This window comes from Mastigoproctus giganteus, chromosome 5, assembly GCF_048544385.1.
Source record: "Mastigoproctus giganteus isolate SK-2022 chromosome 5, ASM4854438v1, whole genome shotgun sequence".
Lineage (NCBI taxonomy): Eukaryota > Metazoa > Arthropoda > Arachnida > Uropygi > Thelyphonidae > Mastigoproctus > Mastigoproctus giganteus.
In genome coordinates, this window is record NC_143579.1 from 81,055,665 (window position 1) to 81,079,574 (window position 23,910).

The 23,910-nt window shown below is 37.6% G+C and overlaps 1 protein-coding gene across 1 annotated transcript in view; it reads right to left on the minus strand.

Annotated features, from left to right (window-relative positions):
- LOC150085523 (germ cell nuclear acidic protein-like) overlaps positions 1–23,370 on the minus strand; it is a 114,494-nt gene extending 91,124 nt beyond the window's left edge. The window contains exon 1 of the mRNA XM_090374588.1: positions 23,329–23,370. Within this exon, the coding sequence (XP_090230714.1) occupies positions 23,329–23,370 (42 nt within the window). The remainder of the gene's footprint in view (positions 1–23,328) is intronic.
- Between the last annotated feature and the right edge of the window lie 540 nt (positions 23,371–23,910).

Sequence of the window (23,910 nt, forward strand, 5' to 3'; positions counted from 1 at the left end):
ATGCTGCTTCTCAGGAGTCCTAGTCTTTCAGCTTTTCCAATGTTGCACAGTAAAGGTGTGCATTGATTGTTCCTCCCTTCGGCAAGAAATCCATTTACAGAACGCCTTGGCGATACCAGAACACTGTGGCCATGACTTTTTGGACATTAGTTTTGAATTTTTTGTGCACAGGAGATTGTGGATGTTTCCAGGTCGTGGAGTCCTGTTTGCTCTCTGGGGTAAAGTGATGAACCCACATTTTGTCTGCTGCGAGCGAGAAAATCCTTTCATTTGTCGCTGTACATCCCCATGTGTTTTGCTTTGTCCTCCTCTGACAATTGCCGGAGCACCCAGCGGCAACACACCTTTCAAAAGCCAAGAACATCGTGAACAGTTGACTTACTCACATTCACTATTTGTGCAATTTCACTCGCCTGTTTTCAAGAAATGCACGAAATGTTGTCTTCTGTCTTGTTCAATGAAAGGCCTGCCTGCCCGATGTCAATCTTTAATGTCAACACGGCCCGCTTTAAATTCATTGCACAAAAAACACACCTGCTTCTTTGTCATCACTTTTCACCATACACAGCAACCAGTTCACTGTGAATGTCACTTGGTGAAGACCCTTTTGCTTGCAAAAAGTGAATAACTTCACAAACACCTATTTTGGACTAAACTCGCACAGTAGCTGCCATTTTGCAACTGGAATCTGCTGTGAGGCAACACTGCACTGGCAGTCTTTTTGAACATTATTAACAGGTCTATCTGTCCACCGCGTTTCATCTCATTCCCTTTCACCATTATTAAGGAAAAAAATGTGTTACCTTACTTTTCGGAAACCCCTCGTATTTTTCCGAATCTGTCTCTTCTCTAGTCCTCTGCCATCTCTTAAAAGCCACCTTCCCCAAAACTATTTCCTGCACTTCCTCATTCTACCATTATATCTCCTTTTGGTGATAAAAACTCTGTTTCCTCAATTACTTCTTTTATGTACATTCTGTTATCACTTCAGTTGTCTGTTTCCATACCTTGCTTGCAAACCCCCACTTCAAAAAATCCCTTTCTTCAATGTTTTTTTATTCAATCCCACCAAGTGTGCAAGTTACTTTGGAGTTGCTCTTCCCCATGTAAGCTCTTGCATTTTGCCACACTAAAACAGCTGTTACTTCTCTGACCACCCCACCTAACCTAGACCATCAGATCTATTTTCACTAATCATTAACTACTCTTCCAAACCTGACGTTTGCAAATTTTGGTATCATTCCCTGTACACTTCAATTTAACAAAATGAGAAACAGTGGTCCTAATATCCTTGAGGGATCTAACTTCTTATGTTAGTCCAATCTAAAGAGTACCCATTAATCACAAGTCCATTTCAAATAGTATCATAGTAAGGACACACACACACGCACAAACAAAGTTGAATTAAACATCATATGTAGCTGCTTAATGACTGCCATTTCTCACTGCTGTTGCTAAAGCTGTTACCAAAACTAAAAATTCAAATATATTTATTGTAAAGGTCTTATATTACAAGAGCTGCAGAATATTATTGTACAAGTAAGATGATAGCCTCAATTTTTTTATACAGCTGTGAGTGAACTAAGTTTGGTAAAGAATACATCAATCTCATACTGTGGAGGCATCCGCATGACTTGCCTTAGTATTGCACTACACTCCCCAAATAAAAAGTAGCATTTCATACAAGTAGGTATACAGCTATTTATTTCAAATGAATGACATTAACCGCTTCATATAAATAGCAAAAAAAAAAAAAAATTCTTTGGAGTACTGCATTTTATTTTTATTATTTTTTTTTATCAAAATCCCAAACACGAGAGGTATCTGAACCTATAGTATTTAGTACCATGCTTGGGCTGGCAGTTGAGAAGACAGAAGAAGATATTTGTTGACCTTAGACTTGAACTTATGTAGACTGTAATTTTCAAAAAATATGTATGAAGGAAGGTTGTTCCAGAAAATGGCAGTTGAATGAATAAACGAGGAATATGAAAATTTGGTTCTGTTAGTTTGGACAGTAAATGGATGTTGGCTGGTGGTGGCACATGTTCGGACTGTTTTGAAAGAGAGAGCAGGAATTATAGAAGCCAATTCAAAAGAACAGTCCCCACGGAAGTATCTGTAGAAAAGGCATGCAGCAGAAACAGTATGTCCATGAGACAGCAAGTAGAAAGACCCTGTTAGAGAGGAGTCATTAATTAACCTAACTGCCCTCTCTTCTGAATGGAATCTAGAACCCTAAAAGAGGTTTTGGGGACACCACCCCAGATGTGGGAATAATATTCCATGGTAGGGCGGATTTGCGATTTGTACAGAGTGAACAGCTGTTTGGAAGAATAGCAATGCTGAGAGCAAAAGAGAAAACCAAGTTTTTTAGATGCAGAGGAAGCAATATTTGAAATGTGCTTGTGCCAAGGGAGAGAGAGAGAGATTAAAAGTCAGGGTAACCCCCAAAAGAGATATATCATTTTGCTTAGAAATCGGAATTTCACAAAAGATAAGCATAGGAGCAGAAGAATCCTTTTTGTGAGATATAAGAAAAGACTGAATTTTAGAAGGATTGAAATCAACTAAGTTGTCTTTGCTCCACTGGAGAATTACCTGTAGATCAGCATTTAAGGAATTGGTAGTGGATATTTGAGAAGTTGAAGCTGATTGAGAAGGGCAAGGTTTCTCAAAATGGAAAGTGGAATGCAATGTGCTATCATTGGAAAAACTATGGATAGGATTTCCAGTTAATGGAAGAAGTTATTAATATACAAGAGGAAAAGAGTGGGGGAAAGAACTGAACCTTGGGGGACAACAGCATTAGTGGAGAAGTTAGAAGACAGAGAGGCATCTACCATCACCCTCAGTGAGCAATCAGAGAGAAAACTGGATAACCAATTACAAAAAACAGTTGGCAAACCATAAGATGGAAGCCTTTATGAAAACCTTTATGCCAAACATGATTGAACATTTTCAGATGTCAAGAGCAACTGCTGGGGTTTCACCAAACTTTTCCATTGAATTTGTCCATAAATGGGTAACATAAGCCAGAATATCACCAGTGGATCAACACTGACGGAATCCATACTGGCAATCGTTGATCAGACGGAAGGTTTCTAGGTAGTTTAAGAGTTGGTGGTTAATTGATTTCTCCATTACTTTAGAAAGAGTAGAAGTAATTGCAATGGGATGATAATTGGATGGGAGTGATTTGTCACCCTTTTTAGGAACTGGCTGGATATGAGCAAATTTCTAAGAAGAAGGAAAAACACCTTTGGAATAAGATAAGAAAGTGAAAAAAGGCAGCAAAGAATAGGAATAAGTTTAGGAGCACATGTTTTGGGAACAAGTGGAGAAATACCATCAGGACCTGGAGCTTTCTTATCATCACGATTTGTCAAAATCCTTCTGACATCCTTTTGATGGAAGACCACAGGAGGCATTGAATGGAGCATGTTGGGAATGGTGGGAGGTGTTTTACCAAGATAATTAATACACGTGTTGGAAGAAAAATGGGATGCTAGCAGATCAGCTTTATCCTTGGCTGAAATGAAAACAGAACCATCTGGTTTTGACAGAAGTGGGAGCAGAGATGGGCAAAAGTTGCAGCCAATAGCTTTGGCAAGAGACCAGAATGCTTGGCTACCATTAGGGCAAGAAGCAAGTTTTCTACTCTTAGCCTGTTCAAAATCTAGTTTAGACTGATTAATAACTGCTTTACAATTGTTGCGAGCGTTGGTGTAGGCAGAAAATGAAAATGAAGAAATGGAAACAAGCCAATTACTATATGAAACATTCTTCTCTTGAACAGCCTTAGCACATTTATTAGAACACCAAGGTTTAGATAAAGGATGAGATTTTTAAGTGGAGTATGGAATAAGGTATTCCATTCCTACAAGAATAATTTCACTGACACGATATGAGCAAACGTTGATATCAGAAGTTTTGAAACAGAATTCCGACAAAAAAAGAAATCTCGCAGGTCATCCCATTTTGCATTCTTGTAATGCCAAACAATACGAGGAAGGAATAGCCATGAGATAAAGGCTCCATTGGGGAAGAGACAATCAACAAGTTGTGATCTGAGGTGCCTAAAGGACCACTCACTTCGACCATGTACTTAGAAGGGTTGTTTGTGAGAAAAAGATCAATTGTATTGGCTGTATGGTTAGGACTGTCCGGTATTCTTGTAGGTAAATGAACAATATGTGCAAGGTCATTAGTAATAGCAAAAGCCTCAGCATCTTGACCACTGGGTAGATGTGGCTAGAAAACGGGTGCCTGATGGAGTTGTGAACATTAAAATCACCAAGGAAAATTACCTCTCTGTTTAGAAAGTTGGACTGGAGAAAGTCAAGTTGTAAAGAGAGGAGGTCAAAGAGCTCCAAGTGATTAATGGAGTTGGGAGAACGGTAGGGTGAATCTGACACAATGAGGTAGAGAGATTTTAAGCCAGAGAAGATCGAAAAGAGGAGATTCCAAATTACCAAGTCTCTGACAGGGAATATCGGAATGGACATATGCACAAGTACCACCTTTGAGGCAAAAGGAATCATACAGCGAATAATTTGGGCAACTGATTTGAGCAGTAGTTGAATCAACCGATAACTGAGATTCTGTCAGAAAAAGTACACAGGATTGGTAGACTGCAAGTGGAAATGGACATTGTTGAGATTTTAGTTGAGACCACGTATATTTGTGAAATGAACTAGGAAGTGTTTGGGTGGTTTAGATCTTTTTGCAGATAAGCTTACTGTATTAGTTTGACAATTCATGGTGGTGTATTCAATAGTACAAAAAAGTGGGAGGGACACGCTGTATGAAGTAATGAAATTTTTGGATATGGCGCACACACGGTAAGAATATACCCAGATCTTTGACATAACGTGGCCTCAACAATGCCCCCCATATACACACTACTCGGACTCCCTCCAGTCACTATCTGGCAGAGTAGAGGTAGCAACATTATACACAAGCTGATTGGGAAGCCTCCTAAAGAGTTACCACTAGGTTCTGTCCGGTATACTAACTAGCGGCCGGCCTGCGAACACCGCTTTAGAGCTGTACCCTCAAAATGTAAGAAGATTGGATCTCGCCCTGACGTTCATCATAACCTCAAACATCATCAGCCATACTGCAGATTTGGAAGGGACTAGAACTTAGCGCTGGAGATTAAACATGGGTTCCACCACTTCAAGTCTCCAATAAGCAAAGTGGTGGTATTGCGCCGGTTGATGAGAGTCATCTACCACCTAGTATTGCCTGGTAACACAGAGGGGCAGCATTCCTCCATGTGGTGTGGGCGCCACACCTCGACCCCTGCTTACATTGGTTCACACCAGGGTTGTTACCCACAGTGTGGTTGTGCATGGAGGCTATACCCAGGATTACTAACAGTCCCACCACCACAATGAAAGTGCAAGCAGAGGATTTGGCTGTCACAGACCATCCAGACCTTGCCGAAGTTGGGTCCACTTGATTTGAATGGCACCCAATTATAAAAATATAAATATTTATATTTTTATAATGCTAAGCTTGTCTGGCTATCTGAGAGAATGTTGTGACAACCTCAAGGACCAAATTTGATGCACGTGTGGCAATAGTGAGGAAGCTTCCAGTGAAATGCATCCACAATATCAGGATGATGCATTACAAAGGGTACTAGGAAAGTTTTGCAATATGATGCAACAATGAATCACAGGAAGCTGCTTGTTGCTGCATGTTGAGACATGTTCATATGTGCATAGTAGCCGCCGCGCCAAGTCGATGGGCTCAGTTATTCATTAGTAGTGAGAGTGTAAAGTGCTTGCGATGGCATCGTGGTCACGGAATGAGATAAGGACAGTTTTGCGGTATAATTTCGTGCTTGGTTTAACCATAGACCAGTGCTTAGAAGAAATGACTCTTGCACTAGATGATGATTGTCCACATCGTACAACGATATTCAGGTGGTATAGAGAATTCCAAAGGGGAAATTTCACTCTGGAGGATTCTGAGAGGCCGGGAAGGCCACGAACGTCAGTTACGGAGGAAAACGTTACTGCTATGAGGAAAATGCTTGACGAAAACAGGCGAGTGACCTACCAACAGACAGAGGATACTTTGGGCCTAAATGCACTAGCAATTCGTTCGATTCTGCAAGATCATTTGCACGTGAAGAAACTTTGTTCTCTCTGGGTGCCGCATCAACTGACTGAACAGCATATGACACGACGTGTGACTTGGTGCCGGGAGATGTTAAAAAAGTTTGATAAGGGACAATCTCGGTATGTGAACAACATCGTGACAGGTGACGAGACTTGGCTGTACTATTACGATCTGCCGACCAAGGCTCAAAACAAAGTTTGGGTCTTTGATGATGACGACACACCCGTAATTGTCAGAAAATCCCGATCATCCCGATCTGTAAAGAAGAAAATGATAGCTGTATTTTTCAAATCAAGAGGAATTGTGGAACGTGTCATTTTGGACACGCAGAAGACAGTCACAGCTAAGTGGTATACTGAACAATGCCTGCCTAAAGTCATTGGATCTATGAAGAACCTGCGGCCAAAGTCAAGAATGGACACCTGGTACCTCCATCACGATAATGCTCCAGCTCACCGCGCCAAAGCCTGCACCGAATATTTGGCCACGACAGGACTGAAACTTCTCGAGCACCCTCCCTACAGTCCAGACCTTGCTCCCTGCGACTTTGCACTGTTCCCTCATGTGAAAATGAAGCTAAAAGGGAGACGGTTTTCCAGTGATGAGGACCTTCTACGGGCTTGGGACAACGAGTGTGCTTTACTCCCTAGTGAAACTTGGCAGAACTGGTTTAAAGATTGGTTTCGGAGGATGGAGAGGTGTATTGAATGTAGAGGAAATTACTTTGAAAAAATTAAATAAACAAAGCTGTATTGCAAAACTTTCCTAGTACCCTTTGTACATAGCAAATTAGTTTATTCATAGCCATGTACAAAACTGTTGTACAGGATGGGACAACAGTTCCATAGCATATAACATTTATAAAGGTAACATACCAAGCATCACACCACATTTTTATCAAAATTTAATGAAGTTCATTTGTGTATGTGGAAAATCCCTGTAGGCTACTTTTCAATATTACATGTACAGTCCATTTCTAACATTCATTTATTTTTTAAATATAATGAAAACTGAATTCTGCATACAGTTTTACTACCACCTTTTTCCCCCCTAATCCTGGTTAATGTTTCAGTGATAAAATTTTTGCATTGTTTAAGTGATGCATACCAGTGGAACTGATTAAGATTCAGACAGTCCAAATAATGCTAAGCATTTTGTTTCAGGAGCCTTTAGTGGTGGCAAATACCTGATGATTGATACCTGATGAATTTAAAGTGCCCCTATCAATTTTAGAGATTGTCTAAATATAAATTGCAGTATAGCAGCAGCAGTAAGCATATTAATGACAGACAACAACATACTCTATGAGTACTGTACAGCCATCATAAAGTATAATAATGCCCCACTGTTCCCCTTGATCCAGGCTCCATGATTTCAATTCGTGGAAAATGTCCTTTACTACAAAAATGCATGTGCATCACCAGAAATTAATACATTAATTTCAAAATTTACTCATTGAGAGAATTAAAGTGTCCCAAACAAGGGGATTGAAAATACAAAAAGAATACCTTTTTATAGTGGAGAGCATCCATTTTGGAGAGGTTAACACCTTTGCTGCCAGTTTGACCTATGACTTTTATGAACCGAATTCAAAAATTATGGATTGAATCCATTTGGATTGGGGAGGGCAGAAACACTTTTGGACTTTCTTCTCACTATGGCTAAAGTAGTCAGCTGCTAGCAAAGGTTGCTTGACAGAAATATCTGGTTTTTCTTCCACCAAATCAGAAGAAAACGGTTCTTAAAGTCAGTTTGTTTTTTCATCCAAATGGATTAAAAGCCTCATCACATACATATGCATCAACATGCAGTCAATGTGCCACCATATAATTTCTAATATTTCTGACTGGGAGAGTAAGTGCCTGCAAAAAGGTGTCCCATTTAAAGAGATGCCCATTAACAGAGGTTTCACTGTATTATAAAATTTAAGACCGTAAAAATATGAGTATGCACCACTTTTTTTCTCCAGAAAATTTTTCAATGATAAAGACTGGCTCATTCTCTCAAAACCTCTGGAGTAAACAAAACTTTATTATTTTTAGTTTATAAGTTTTATAATATACAATTTTCAATCTCTCAATTAGGCAGTTTAATTAATTTTTAATATATTTTTTAAAGAGGAATTTACTTCCTCACATTAAATATTAGTTTTGTATATCAATTATGGCCAGTGTTCTTAGTTTTAATATGGGTTACTTGCTTCTGAATGGCAATTAAAAATAACTGCCATGGCAAAAAAACATAAGTGCACATGGCAATTAAAAATAAACGAGCCATAAATTGCTTGAAATTGTACCCACAAAAAATACTATTCTTAATCAACAAACAGGTGCATTGGCAAATATTGGCAACTTAGGGTGGGGGAATCCTACTGATTGTGAACTTAGACCTTATGACCAGCTGAAATTTATCATGCCTTCATTATCATTTTTATTTTCAATTACACCATCTTGTCTTAAATTTCAAGCACAGCCACAAGAAAAGATCTGTGTCGATACTCATTCATGTAAGTGTTTCCAGAATAACTGGCTTTATTAAAAAATTAAAATAATGAAGAACAAACAATCTCCTTTATTAAAATTGCTTTTGCCTTGTTTTTTAACGAAAAGATGTATGTACTGAATGGTGTACACAAAAAAGCCCACACTTTATTATCCAAGAAAAAATTTATATTATTATTGTCTTTGTTCTACTGTTGCAATAAAAATAATATATACAGCCACTCCCTGATTAACGTAAGGGCTGCGTTCTGCGGAACGCTACATAAGTTGGAATTTCCCCCATGCTTGTGCAGCACTCGCAACTGTGCTCACTGAATTGATCGAATCAAAAAAGAAATGTTCAACGAACATGTGAATAGAATTATTTATTGTATTTATTCAAATTTTTTTTATCTCGTATGCAGGGAAAATGACAAAAGCATGCAATTTCAAAATTATAAAATCACAAAAAAAGAGAGGAGACATGCATAACATCAGTAAGTTTTACCTCTTGGACATCATTGCCAGAATCAACGTCTTCAACTGATAAGTACGCCGCTGCGTACTTATCAGTTGAAGACGTCGGTTTCCAAAAGTCTCTTAATGTAAAATTTTTCTCACCGTCTACTGCAGACAATGCCTGAGCAAATGTTGGACTTAAATAGTATGCTTTTAAATTCAAAATAACACCCTGATCCACAGGTTGGATGAGTGAAGTCGTGTTTGGCGGTAAAAAAATGACTCTCACGGTCAAATTGAAATCATCTAGATGCACAGAATGTCCAAGAGCATTAATAGAAGCAAATCTTGAAAGGAACGTTGTTGTCTTAACAATATTTTTCAACCTCGGGAATGAAGCCGCATTTAAACCAATCCCAAAGAGAGATATTGTTATCCATGCTCTCTGGATTGATCAGAAATGCACAGGTAAGGTGACTTTATTGATGCCCTTAAATGTACGAGGATTTCCAGATTGGTACCCACAAGCAGTGGTATTAATCTGTAATCTCCCACTGCATTAGCCTCAAGCAAGAGCGTGGCCCTATATTTTGAAACCTGGAATTGTCTTTTTCTCTTTGGTAATGTATATTCGATCCGGCATTTTTTTACAATACAGAGCAGTCTCGTCAACGTTAAAAATATGCTGCATTGAATAGCACCTTTATCATGTTTTCCAACACATCACAAAATTTCTCTGCAGCTGCAGAATCAGCACTGGCAACTTCACTGCATACTTTAACGTTGTGAAAACTAGCATGATGCTTGAATCTATTAAACCACCCGTTGCTTGCCACAAACTTGGCTTGTGGTCTGCTGTACTTATCCTTAATATCTTCGCAAATACTTCTTGCTTTGCTTGAATGGCCATTGGACTCAGGGGCACTTGCTTCTGAATCTGATTTTCCATCCATATTATTAATAGCTGTTCCATCTTCGATATAGTCCCCGAACACTGTTTTGTGATCACTGTTGATCTTAAGTGCGTTGATCCTTTGACATGTTCTTTTATACGTGCACTGTCCTTTAGTATTCAATGGTGAAGCAGCGAGACCTAATTTCCTTGCAATAGATGACAGACTTTGTCCTGCTTCGTACTTCTTAATCATTTTCATCTTCATTTCTAAATCAATTTTGTTTTGTTTCCTGACACTGCCAGCACTTGCACTTTCCGTTGGTCCCTTTCCCTTCATCATTGTAATATGTAAATAGGAATGAAGAGAAGTTTCTGAAAATTTGTTTTTTATGATTGAAGATTTCAGTGAAGGGGAACACATTTCACCATAATAACGTAACCCCCCCCCCCACAGAATTCCAGTTATCGGGATTAGTGCAAATGCAATAAGAACAAGTTTACTACTTTTTTTATAGTAGATTGTGCTAACAGAAAAGCCTAATAAACCGAAAAATGCAAATTATTTTTATTGTTTTATGGTAGTAACCTCCAGAAATGTGTTTCTGGAAAATATCACAAAAGCGTTCAAAATTGATTCTTATAACGAGAACTTATGATAACGATGAAAGTGTAGTGCAATTTCCATTATAAATATGACCTTTTAGAGAGATAAATAGCTTAGTAATATAGCAAAATTTTAAACTTCCAAGGACTTGGAATGAATTACAAAAAAAAAAAAAAAAAAAACACACAACAACATGTTATTGGGTTCACATTACGATATTTTCACGATACCTCCATTTACCCCTAAAGATGCACGATGCGTTTCCATATTTTTTTCAGTTTTCACCGGCTGGCAAAAACTTATGTAAGTCAAATTTGTGTAAGTAGAGTATTATGTAAGTCGGGGAGTTCCTGTACATATATATATATCCCCCCCCCCTCCTGGATGATAACACACACACCCATGTTTTATTTGAAACACAAATTCAGGAGTTCTTACTAAACAAATATTACTAATAAAGCTTTTTTTGTGTATAGTGAGGCATTGAATAATACCAAATAATGCAATATTACTGCTGTCACACTTGTCATTACTAAATTATCGGTGTCTTGAAGGAGTGTATCATCTTCAGAGTCAAAGTACATTGCCAATTCCACATTTCTCAGAAAATTTAGAAAATGTCTTATGTTTCACTAATTCCCACTGATTTTTCACCCATCTTTCACTAATTTTTCACACCTGGGTAATGGTTGGTCGCTTGATTTCTGCTGTTGGTGTCAAACTGTGATTTGGTTCTTCATCCATTTGGTCAAATCCTCACACCTGAATACTTTAAACAGATTATTAATTGAGACATCCAATGGTCTCAGTTGGCTAAGGTCCCTTGAATTACAGCTAACTCTATGTTTAATTGAGCAATTGTTCCTTTTTGTTGTCTCCGTTATGTGTGATTTGAACATGATTAGTTTTCTTTTGTTTTTTTTTAAGAAGGTAATTTAGATGATAAAGAGATCACTACATTCACCTAACATGTACAGCAATGCATCTTATGATTTCAAGTAATGATGTATTATGTAATTATTTATACTTTTCAAATAACATGCATAACTTTAAAACTAATCCTAGCATTTCCCAAAAAAATCACTGCTGAACTGTGTACACCAATGAACCTGCTTGTGTGACATTTTTTTTTGATTTGCCTACTTGATGATTAACACTAATATATAACACTAGTAAAAGGTGCATGACAGTTTTACTGGTTCAACATTGATCTAACAATGATTTTTTGTACCTAATTGACTTAGCTTCTTTTTAAATACAAAAACAATTATCTCCTATTAATATAAAACTGTTATACTGCCAACCACAGCTCAGTAACCCTTATAAGACAGAATAGATATCATCATATTATGAATGTAACTTGTAAATATTAAAAATTGATCTTATTATAATCATTTCAAAAAAATCATTTCAAAAGTGCTAAAATTCTGCTTTTTACCTTGTTATTGAAGACATTTTCATTATATATATTAAAAAGCTTAGCAGTCAATTCTTCTTTCTTTTTGGAAAAATTCTTGCAAAACATAATTGCTTCTGCATTTGTTGTTGATGATGTTTGGGCAGAAGGTGATAATGATGAAAGGAATGAAGCTGAGGATTTGCAATTTGAATCTACTGTTGTATCCTGTAGCTCCAAATCTTTGGTTACTCTTTTTTGTCCTTTAAGAAAAAAATCAAAGATTACTTTGATATTTTAAAGTCAATTCATTATTCCACCCCTCTCTTCCAGCTAAGTGGCACAAAATTAACTCAGATGTAATTAAAAATAATTGACACTGGTAATAATATAATATTTTGATAATGCTTACATACTAAAGAACTAGCCAAATCAAATTTTGGAAAAGAATATACATGTGAGAATAATAGTTCTACATTAAAAAATTTTTTAAAAAGTAATGTACACACACTGAATTACATTTGAGTACAATGTAGAAGTACTCCTCAGGTACATTATTTGTACCTGGGGGGGTACAAATTGAGTACATTTCTTGAGTGCATTATACTCAAGAAACGTTTACCAAAACCTCAAAACTTGATGTTCACACAGTGGATGGCTGAAATAAGATTTGTGCCTCAGTTTTTTTTATTTATTTTTTTTATGGGGGGGGCACTTGACATACTTTCATTTATATAGATTTTTGGGGGAGGAAGGGGGTTGCAGAGTCCCAAATGGTCTTAAAGCTCCCCAGGGATTAGTAGTGGTAACGAGGCAAAAAAGAAAGCTTATACAGCATCAGCAAAAAAAAAAAAAAAAAAACCCCTTCCAACATCACTTACCCTTTTCCCCCCCTAATAGTTTGTCTAGTTCTTCCTTGAATTTATTCAAACCACCCACTGATACAACACCAGACAGAACTTTGTTCCAACAATCAACTACCTACTAGCTGAAGGCAAATTTCCACACATCAATCCTCAATTTGAATTTATGCCCCCCCCACCCCCCCATTCACATGTGTAGTCACTTATCACTTTACATTAATGGAACTATTTAGAGGAATAAGAGAAATTTACCATAGTCCATAGAACACTTCGGTGTGACACTCCAGAATTTAAACAGATATAAAATTACATCAAATGAATTCTCACACCCATAGAAACACTGATGATTCAACACACCTAGAGTCAAAGGCTAATGCTCCCCAATCCCAAACACGCAACTATGAGTGAATGAAAACATTAAGTCCATAAATAAAATCGAATGAAGAATGATTACGATAGTGAAATAAAATAAATAGTTTTAAAGAAAATTTAAACAATGACTTTCCTTCCTGAATTCGACGGGGCTTTTCAACAATGAGTCTTAATCACAGGATAGAAATAATGCGGAGTGTGTGTGTGTGTGTGTGTGTGTGTGTGTGTGTGTGTGTGTGTGTGTGTGTGTGTGTGTGTGTGTGTGTGTGTGTGTGTGTGTGCCGAGATATTAAATAAAGAGATTATTTTATGTGCTGGCATATGTCAGGACATAAACTCTAATTTCCTAAAAATAATTTCTCTAATAATCCCTAAAATGTCTAATTTCTTAAAAAAATCTCTTTAATTTTTCTTATTCCTCTAAACAGCAAAATACAACGTAGAATTTATTGAGGACAACAACTCTGTTTTAATCTAATCATATTCTACATTTTAAAAACTCTTGTTGACTATTTCATTCACTGCTCTCCCTCTCCTAACATAGCTTTTTGGCACCCACAATTATGAGGGTTTTTTTGTATATCTTGGTGCAAAAGCATGTGCCAGGACATAAAATCCCAATCCACTTCAAAAAGGAATGGCGTTTTTTTTTAATTTTCTTTAAAACTATTTATTTTATTTTATTACCATAGTCATTCTTCATCTGATTTTATTTATAGACATAATGTCTTCTTTTTCTCATAGTTGTGGTTTGTGGTTTGATGTATTTTGTGGTTGGGCTGGGGAGCCTTTGATTCCGGGTACGTTGAATCATTGGTGTTTCTATGGGTGTGAGAAATTATTTGTCAGAGAGTGTCTGACATTCAAATGTTTGATAGCTTCCTGATGTCAGTCAAACATGCAAGGTTGACTGACATCAGGAAATATTCTGGTTTGGGAAACAATAGCAAAATTTTTTTGTGGCCAAAACAACAGCACTCAATGAATGAAGGTTGGAACTTATAGAGTAACTTCTAGATTTCTTACTAAATTTGAGGTTTTAACATACCACTGTTTTAAATATAAATGTTGGAACTTATAGAGTAACTTCTAGATTTCTTACTAAATTTGAGGTGTTAATGTACCACTATTTTAAATATAAATGTACAGTGCATAATTAATGCATAAATGCTGATTCTGTTTCAACAATAATTTACTTATATCAGGTAAATTATACTGTCAACAAAGAATATTCAATTATGGAAATTTTCAACAGTGATACATAGAAATGCTACTTACATCCAGTTAAGCATTCTTGTGTTGGGTGTGTGTGTGGTATGGGTGTTTAATGATGCATAAGTTATACTGGCTATAGTGCATCTGTCCATAATGATGTGTTAGGAAATAATTCAGAATTGAAGGTATTTCATTTCATTTTAGAAAACTATTCAGAATCGATGATATATTCCAATTTTTTTCAGAAAGCTGAAAAGTTCATTAATATTTGCCTGATTGCCAATAATATGCTCTAGTGATCTTGGTTGTTGAAAATCTCTTAAAGAAAGGACTGATGTCCTGTTGATAGTGAGGACAGTCAATAAGAATATGTTTGACTGTTAGTTGTGCTGAGCAGTGTCGACACTGAGGACGATTATCACCTGTGTGTTGATGGATATGGGTCAGATGAGTATGCCCTATTCTTGCCCATGCAAGTACCACTTCTTCCCTTCTTGTTGTCTGGATGCTCGAGTGCAAAAATTTTGGTTCCTGTTTCGATTGAAAAAGTTTATTATTAGTCTGGGTGTGCCATAGTTCTTTCAACTGTGCAAGGCATGCTGCTACTACGATGACATAGTCCCAGGCTGGAATATGGACAGATGTAAAATTTAAAGTTGATGGATTTTTTGTAGATATATCTGCCAGTTCATTCCCCTTTATCCCTGAATGTGCTGGAATTCAACAAAAGTTCACTAATTGTTGATGATGTTCAATTTTCAAGAGAAACCTCATGATTTGAGGTTGCTCTTGAACTCCTTGGACTCAGAGGAGGTTCCCACGGACTGGAGATGTGCAAATGTATCCCCAATTCACAAAGGAGGATCGAAGGGTGACACGAGTAATTAAAGACCAGTTTAACTTCTGTTCCGGGTAAAATAATGGAGTCACTGGTTAAAGATGCATTGCAGGATCATCTAGACAAGACTGCAGCAATAATTCAGACACTGCATGGGTTTGTTAAGGGAAAGTCTTGTCTGACAAATTTGATAGGATATTATGATGTGGTTACAAAGGAACTGGATGCAAAAAATTATTTTGATATCATATATTTGGATTTCAGGAAAGCTTTTGACACTGTTGCACATGGAAGACTATTGTACAAATTGGAGCAGAAGGATATTAAGGGTAAGTTGCTACAGTGGATAAAAGGATGGTTAAGTGGGAGAAGACAGAGGGTGGTAATCAATGGGTGCTGCTCTTCTTGGACTAATGTTATTAGTGGAGTCCCACAGGGTTTGGTGTTAGGTCCACTGTTGTTTTGTATATTTATCAATGATATTGATGAAGGTATATCAAGCTTAATGTCGAAGTTTGCAGATGATACAAAGGTTGGCAGGGTTGTTAATGACAGTAATGGCAGTGTGCTACTGCAACAGGATCTAGATAATTTGGGCAGATGGGCTAAGAAGTGGCAACTGAAGTTTAACCTTGACAAATGCAAAGTACTGCATATGGGTAGATGTAACCCCAGAGAAACGTACCAACTGTGTGGTACTACACTTAAGGTGGTAGAAAATGAAAAAGACCTGAGAGTAATTGTGCAGTCAGATATGAAGTTTTCTGAGCAATGCAGACAGGCTGCCAGGGCAGGTCATGGGGTTTTGTCAATGATATATAGGAATTTTGCTAGCAGGGAAAAGGAGGTGATTATCCCTCTGTATAAGGCAATGGTCAGGCCACGCCTTGAGTACTGCTTACAGGTCTGGAGGCCTCATTTTAGGAAGGATGTAGATTTACTTGAGCGTGTACAGAGAAGGGCAACAAGATTGGTGAGGGCAATGAAGGGATCCTCTTACCAAGAGAGGCTTAAGTTCTGCAAATTGCAGTGGCTGGAGACACCTGCGCGGTGATGTGATTGAGGTGTATAAGGGCTTGAATGGGTTGAACACACCGAATTCTGATGGGATTTTTCCACTTATTCAGGTTACAAACCTAAGGGGGCATAAATTCAAATTGAGGGAAGACAGGTGTAGAATAGATGTGTGGAAATTGCCTTTAGCCAGCGGGTGGTTAATTGCTGGAACAAACTTCCATCTGTCGTTGTGGAAGTTGATAGGTTGAATAAATTTAAGGAGGAACTGAACAGGCATTTGGAGGGAATGGTGTGATTTTTTTTTTTTTTTTTTTGGCTGATGCTGCGTAAGCTCATACACTTGCTTTCTTGCATCAAATGCCACTGCTACTACTACAGGGTGATTTGTATAGGAGGGATTTTCTATTGCTCTAATTGAGCTGAGAGAAGATTCTATGTAAATTAAATATTTTGGAGATGGGTAAAGATTCAAATTTTCTAGAGCTAATTTTATTCCATATAGTTCTGCAGAATAGTTGCTATACTCAGGTGGAAGGGAAGCTGACATGATAGCGGAGGGAAATACTCCTGCTGCTGCTCCGATGGCTGATTGAGATTTGGACCCATTGGTATATATTGGCAGGAAATCAACATAGCTCTGAATATGATTTGCATGGAATTGTTTCAGGTTGAGAGTTGGTAGAAGATTCTTACCCCATTGAAGAAAATAAGTATCAAAGTTCAGTTGAGGAGGGGAAGTCCAAGGTGGATGAAAGTAATTCATTACCTGTTGACTATTGCGAAGAGGAACTTTCCAACTCTGTGATATTTCAAAAAGCTTTAGGCCTGCTGGCCTTTTATTAGGTTTATTTCTGTATAGATTAAGTAGTTGAGGATTGAAGAGGTATGGGTGAATAGGATGTAAACAGCAACTTTTTATTTTGGCTGCATACTTCAGTAGTAACATTTTTCTGCGAAGTTGCAAAGGGGGTTCGTGAGCTTCAATATATAGACTATGAGTTGGAGATATCCTGAGGGCTCCAAGCCTTCAGGACATCTCCACTGTGTTTATAGGATCCGGCCAGCGTAGTACACTCTTCCGGGCAGAATCGTAGACTAGAGCACCATAATCCAAACGGGACCTAATCAATGCTCTGTATAATCAAAGCAACGAGGTACGATCCGCTCCCCAAGACAGGGCAGATAAAGCTCTTGGTATGTTGAGCTTTTTGAGACAGGTATTACGTATAAATTTAATATATTCAAGGAAGTTTAACTTCTTGTCAAGGGTTAATCCTAAGAATCTGATGTTGTTGGCAATCGGAATGGTAAAGTTTGACATGTGGAGTTCGGGATCTGTATGTAATTTGAGTTGATTGCAAAATTGTATAGTGACAGTTTTCTGTTTTGAAAGACGATAGCCATTGAGCACTGCCCACTTTTGTATTTTATTTAGTGATATCTGCAATTGATGTTCAACAGATCTTATGTTCTGAGAATAGCAAAAAAGAGAGAGATCATCAGCATAAAGGTAAGCCTCAACAGTATTTGGAAGTTCTTTTGTAATAGAGTCAAATCTAAGGGCAAAAAGGTTGCGCTCAGCAGAACCTTGTGGAACTCCTTCTTCCTGCAAGAATGTCATAGAAAGAGAGTTAAAATATCATACCTGATAAGAACAACTCCATAAAAAGTTCTTAATGAATATAGGCAGGTTGCCTCGTGGACCAAGGACATGCTGTTTGTTATTGTTTTTAGGAACATTAGCAACTAAGGCCATATTGCTCCAGGGATATGCGGTGGTCATTCCCTGACCTTTCCGCATCCTCCGTATTTGGTGGTCACGGGCTCGAGCCCTGGTCTAATCAAGAAGCGTGTGCTACGCACTGCCACTCCTGCCCACCTGGCTACGGAGGCGCCGCCAAGGGCATGCAAGTCTCTAAGAATGCCGTGACGCCAGGTAGTATCAAATGTCTTCTCTATGTCTATGGAGACCATAACAAGGTGTTCGTTTTTCACAAAGGCATTGCGGACTCAGCCCTGATCATGAGATCTAAGGCAGACCTGTTTTGGCGAAAGTCATGTTGACCATTACTCATTAGATTTTGGTCTTCAATGATCCAAATGAATCGTATATGGATCATTTTCTCAAGGGTTTTACCGAGGCAACTGGAGAGGGAAATTGGCCAGTAACTATAAGGACTGCAAGGATCTTTTCCAGGTTTCAAAAAGGCCAGAACTGTGGTGTGGTGCCAAGATAAATGTTTTCCACAAATATTCAATTATAAAATAAAAGCAGCAATTGTAAATGTTTGTCATTAAGGTGCTGCAACATGATGTAATATATTCCATTGGGCCCTGCTGCACTGTTGTGTGCTGCTCTAATGGCTTGTAGAAGTTCCAAATACTGAAGAGGTTGATTATATGGTAAGATTAGAGAGGTGCAAAAGTTGATAGGTCGCTGTTAAGTGATGTTCTTGATTTTCTGGAATTCCGGGGAATAGCTTGATGCCACTGAGACTTGAGCAAAGGTTTTGCCCAAGGCACTGCCAGAGGAGCAAAGAGTTCTTGCCCATTCCAGGAAAGGATTGTGGAAGGGATGGTCGGAAACTTTCCAGAAAGCTGTCTAATTTTATTCCATATTAATTTGGAGTCAGTGTTTCTATTTATAGTGGACGCAAACTGGTGATCGTGGAAATAAATTCCATGCTTTATTTTTTTCCTTCTTTGCTTTCGTGCATTCTTCATTCCACCAGTAGTTAAAATGGTGTTGGGCCATAGGATTCATTAATGGAATATAGTTTTTAGCTGCTGATAACAAATGGGACGTGATATATTCTGTTATTTCATCAATGAGCTGTAAGCATATAATTTCCTCATCCAGGGTGATAGCTGACTGAAATTTTACCCAGGTGGCATGAGAGAATTTCCATTTCCTTCAGGGTTCAGCTAATGGTGCTTGTGCAGTGAGCATATTACAAATAATTGGGAAATGATCGCTGCCTATGAGATCATTCATAACAGACCATTCCATGACTGGAAACAGTACCAGGGAGCACATTGACAGATCTATTGCCGAAGTTTGTCCTGTTGGCAATTATATGTGAGTAGGTTCACCTGTATTAAGAATAGTAAGGTTTTGCCTATCCAGAAAGGTTTCAATCAGTCGGCCATGTGTATTTAATTTAGAAGATCCCCATAAGGGGTGGTGACCATCGAAATCTCCCAACAAACAGACAGGGGCACTAGAAGGTTTTCCAGATCTTGGTAAGAGAAGGTATGATTTGGTGGAAAGACTGAAACTAATGTTATTACAATATGAGTAATGAAACGTACAGTAACAGCTTCAATTTCTGTTTGAAGAACAATTTGTTTCGCTGGGATCTGCGAGCTGATCAAGATGGCCATACCACCACGGGCAGCATTTGATGTATTGCGATCTTTTCAATATATACAATAGTTCTTTATGGAAGTGGAAATTTGGGAAGTTAAATAGGTTTCTTGCAAGCAGAAACCCACTGGAGAATAGCAAAGAATTAGGTAATGAATACAGGTGACCTCCGCTTAACGCTTATAATTTGATCCGGAAAAACAGAGCGCTAAGTGAATCCGCGCTAAGCGAGCGCCGCATTCCCATAAGGTAACATATGCATTTGTGAGTTGCGATTGGCGCCATAGGATATTTCCTAATCAATAAAAAATGGTAGTGAAAATATGCACAAATGTCAGTCAAAATATTTAATATTCAAATATATGTATATATAAAATATTCTGCATTACATACATATATAATTATGTGTTAACTACTTACGTATCAAAATTAAACTAAAATTCCAATTAAAATCATGAATTTAATCATGAAAAATGTGTCAATTTTGGGTTGTACTTTGGCCCTCTTCCTGGTAAACTAAAAGGGGTTTTAATTTTAAATCCCCCGCAGCGTTACCACCCAACAATAAAGTCAACTGATCCTTCGCCGCTTTGAAACCTGGCATGTTTTTTCTTCTTTCAATACGAAACTTCTTTTAGTCATTCGTTTCCAAAAAAAGTCCTGCTTCATCTATGTTAAAAACTTGTTCAGAAGTATAACACATAATACCCCAATAATTTTAACAAGTTCTTTTTTGAAAGTTTTGGCTCCTTGATCTGCACTTGTGGCTTCTCCCTGGATTTTAAATCTATTCAACCAGCCCTTACTAGTTTTAAATGGTTCCACTTTTTTTTTTTTTTTTTTTTTTTTAAGTGAGTTTTCTCCAGCTCATCATATAGGCTAATCTCTTTGTCTCTCTCTCTCTTTTTTTTTTTTTTTTTTTTAATAATATTTAACTTAACTGAATTCTACATTAAATATTATCTTCAATAAAATTAGTTAAAGTCTCTCCATTTCAATCCTAATAGCTAGCCCAGCCCTAGTTGCTTGTAGTGGAACAGCTGTCTTTCCCACTGCTAAAATTAATTCTTTATTTTTTATAATTGTTCTTACAGTTAAACTTGCAAGTCCTAAATTATGGCACACATTCACTTGTCGTTTACCGGAATCGATTCACTTCAAAACGTCTAATTTAATTTTCAAATTCAGTCTTTTTCTTACATTTGTAGTCTTCGTACTGCATCCATACATTGCTTTTCATTCTTATCCGCCATTATTAACTCTTTGAAAATGTAACTGCGTTGGTTGCATTAATTATGATACAATGTTCAAGTAAACTGTTCATTATGCACGATGTCTAATACTGTACTGAATGAGGACTAGACTTCAGATAAATGCATATAATGCAAATATCACAAGCAATAAAATTAGTGTATGAGAAAATTTCTCAAGTTGGCGTGGGAAACGTTTTAATGCTGTCTTGCTATTCATTTTCAAGCTGGAGTTTGATGAAGTTGATAGCTATCAACTCCATCAAATGAAACAATTTCATTAAATATGCTAAAAATGCAATCTGTAAAACAGCGTTATAGTCAGATAATATAAGAACTTAAATGAATTATAGCGAATCAGCGTAAAGCGAACCACGTTATAACGAGGGCCAGCTGTATCACCAATACTGCTACGAAGTCCTCTACAATTCCACTGTAAAATATAAGGCATTACTTGAGATGAGTACAAGGAGCTGTATCTGACTGCTTTTTCAGTATGGCAGTTTTATGTCGGTCAGATTTCTGTTTGTCTTTTTTTGGAAATGTAGGCTGACCAGTGTCCATTTCTTCCTCCACATATATTTCTAAAATCTGGTCTTCCTGGTTGGATGAGTAATTAGTATCCATGGAGGTGTCCAGAATATTTTTTTTTGAATTGGAACTTTTACTATGTGATGTAGTAACAATGACTGGTTGGGAAGGACATGTCACTGGTACCGTAAGAGGAGTGTTACTTGCCTGGTCTGAGTGCTTAGGGACACTGGACTGTTGCTGAGAAAGAACAGCTCGAGCCCAATCGGCAATTGACATATTTAAAGGGACTGTAACATCAGTTTGGGTGGACACCGTTTGTTTTTTGTGTAATAATATTGGCATAGGTACATTTGGGCATAGCAGGAGCAATTATTTTCCTCGCTTCTTGATAGCTTACCTTGTTCTCAACCTTATATTTAACAATTTTTTTCCTCAGTCTTCCATCTGTCACACGTTTTTGAGTACGCAGGATGGTTGCCTTTGCAGTTGGGACAAGTCTTTTCTGTCGCCAAACATTCAGATTGAGTATGATCAGAAGATCCACAGTTGGGACATACTGGGTTTCCTCTGCATGTTGTCCGAGAGTGGCCATATTTTTGGCACTTGTAACATCTTAAAGGATTGGGTATGTATGGACGAACTTGGCAAAGAAGATAACCTACTTTCACTGATGATGGTAGGTTTGGGGAATTAAACATAAGGATAATATTCCTAGTGGGTATAAGGTTATTGTCTTTTTTTAATCATGATTCTTTTAGCTGCAATAACATTTTGATCCTGAAGTTCTTGAGTTATTTCGTCCTCTGACATGTTCAACAGATAACAGCTAGATACACCTTTAGATGTATTTAGTGTTTTATGGGGAGATACACTCACTGGTATACCTGCAAAATTTGTCAGTTGTAAAAGTTTCTCTGAATGTCTACAGTTTGCTGTTTCTAATAGTAGGTCTCCAGATTGTAGTCTTTTAACAGTCTTAGGAGATCCAGCAATACTCTCCAGATTTTTCTGGATGAGGAAAGGGGATAACTTGCTGACAGGTTGCTTGAAAGTGAGTGCATAATTAGAAATACAGGAAACTGTTGTTGGTGAATTAGTTTTCAATCTTTTTTTTTTTTTTTTAGGAGCATTAGCAACTAAGGCCATATTGCTCCGGTGATATGCGGTGGTTATTCCCTGACCTTTCCACATCCTCCATATTTGGTCGCCACGGACTCAAACCCTGGTCTAATCAAGAAGTGTGTGCTACGCACTGCTGCTCCTGCCCACCTGGCTAAGGAGGCATGTTTTCAATCTCTTGGGTTGTGAGATGTCAAAATTAGTATCATTCTCTGGCTGAGAACTTGTCGGCTCTAGAGGTGGAAACACATTTTGCTCAATATTTGCTCCTTTTGGCCAAGGGCCAAAAGGAGCAAATATTGAGCAAAATGTTTCCACCAAGATTTCCAGGCCCGCCACGGGAAGGCTGAAGCAGTGCCTGGTGTGACTAAGCGAAAAGTAGTATGGGGTTAGTAATAAACCTATGAGAAAAAAGAAAGGTGGCTTCCCTTTCTTGTTCTCTACAAGAACTTTTTTGACAGGAGCTGTTATTAAATAAATAGATTGATTAACGAGAGGAATGTAAAAGAACTATATATAACTTTTAAGAAATCGCACTGAAAGTCTTAGAGAAATTGCTCAGTCACAAACGCTTGGCACCTGGGGCCTCTTATGTCAGGTAAAGGCTAAGCATATGTACCTGTTTACTCGTGACCACCAAATACGTAGGATGTGGAAAGGTCAGGGAATGACCACCGTGTATCCCCAGAGCAATATGGCCTTAGTTGCTAATGCTCCTAAAAACCAAAATAACAATAACAACAATAACCTGTTTACTAGTTTATAATAGAAATTCAAAACTTACCAAATCTGTACTATTCTTTAACTGCTCTAGCGATTGAGTCATAGAAAATGAAGAATAGAGAATGGAATCACATAGGTGTGAATGATTAAAAATGCTGTTCAAAAATGAACAACAAATTTTAGAAACTGCAGAATAAAATGCAGAAGAATTTTATGCAAATATCGGGTAATAATAATTATAAAGCATTCTTTCAATATAATTCAATTCTGATAAATTTAAATTATATTATAATTTCAAAATATATTACCATAGACGTTTATGGTATATTCCATATTTCCCAATCAGAGTGCCCTGGCACTTTGCAATTCTACTAGATTAGGAAAAACTCCATTAAGTTCAATAACAATCACTCTTTTTGGTGTGCCATAAATATAGAGTGCCTTTTACATCCAAGTGTAACTCAGGTGGCAAAAAGATGGGAATCACTGATCTATTCAACAGCATGATGTAAATATCAAATCATAGAATATTACGATCCTGACCTAGCCATCAAAATTCTTACCATGAAAATCAGATGAAGGACTCAAAAATACTTCATCATATATATCATCACGCTTTCCATTATCACTGTCGTCTTCATCC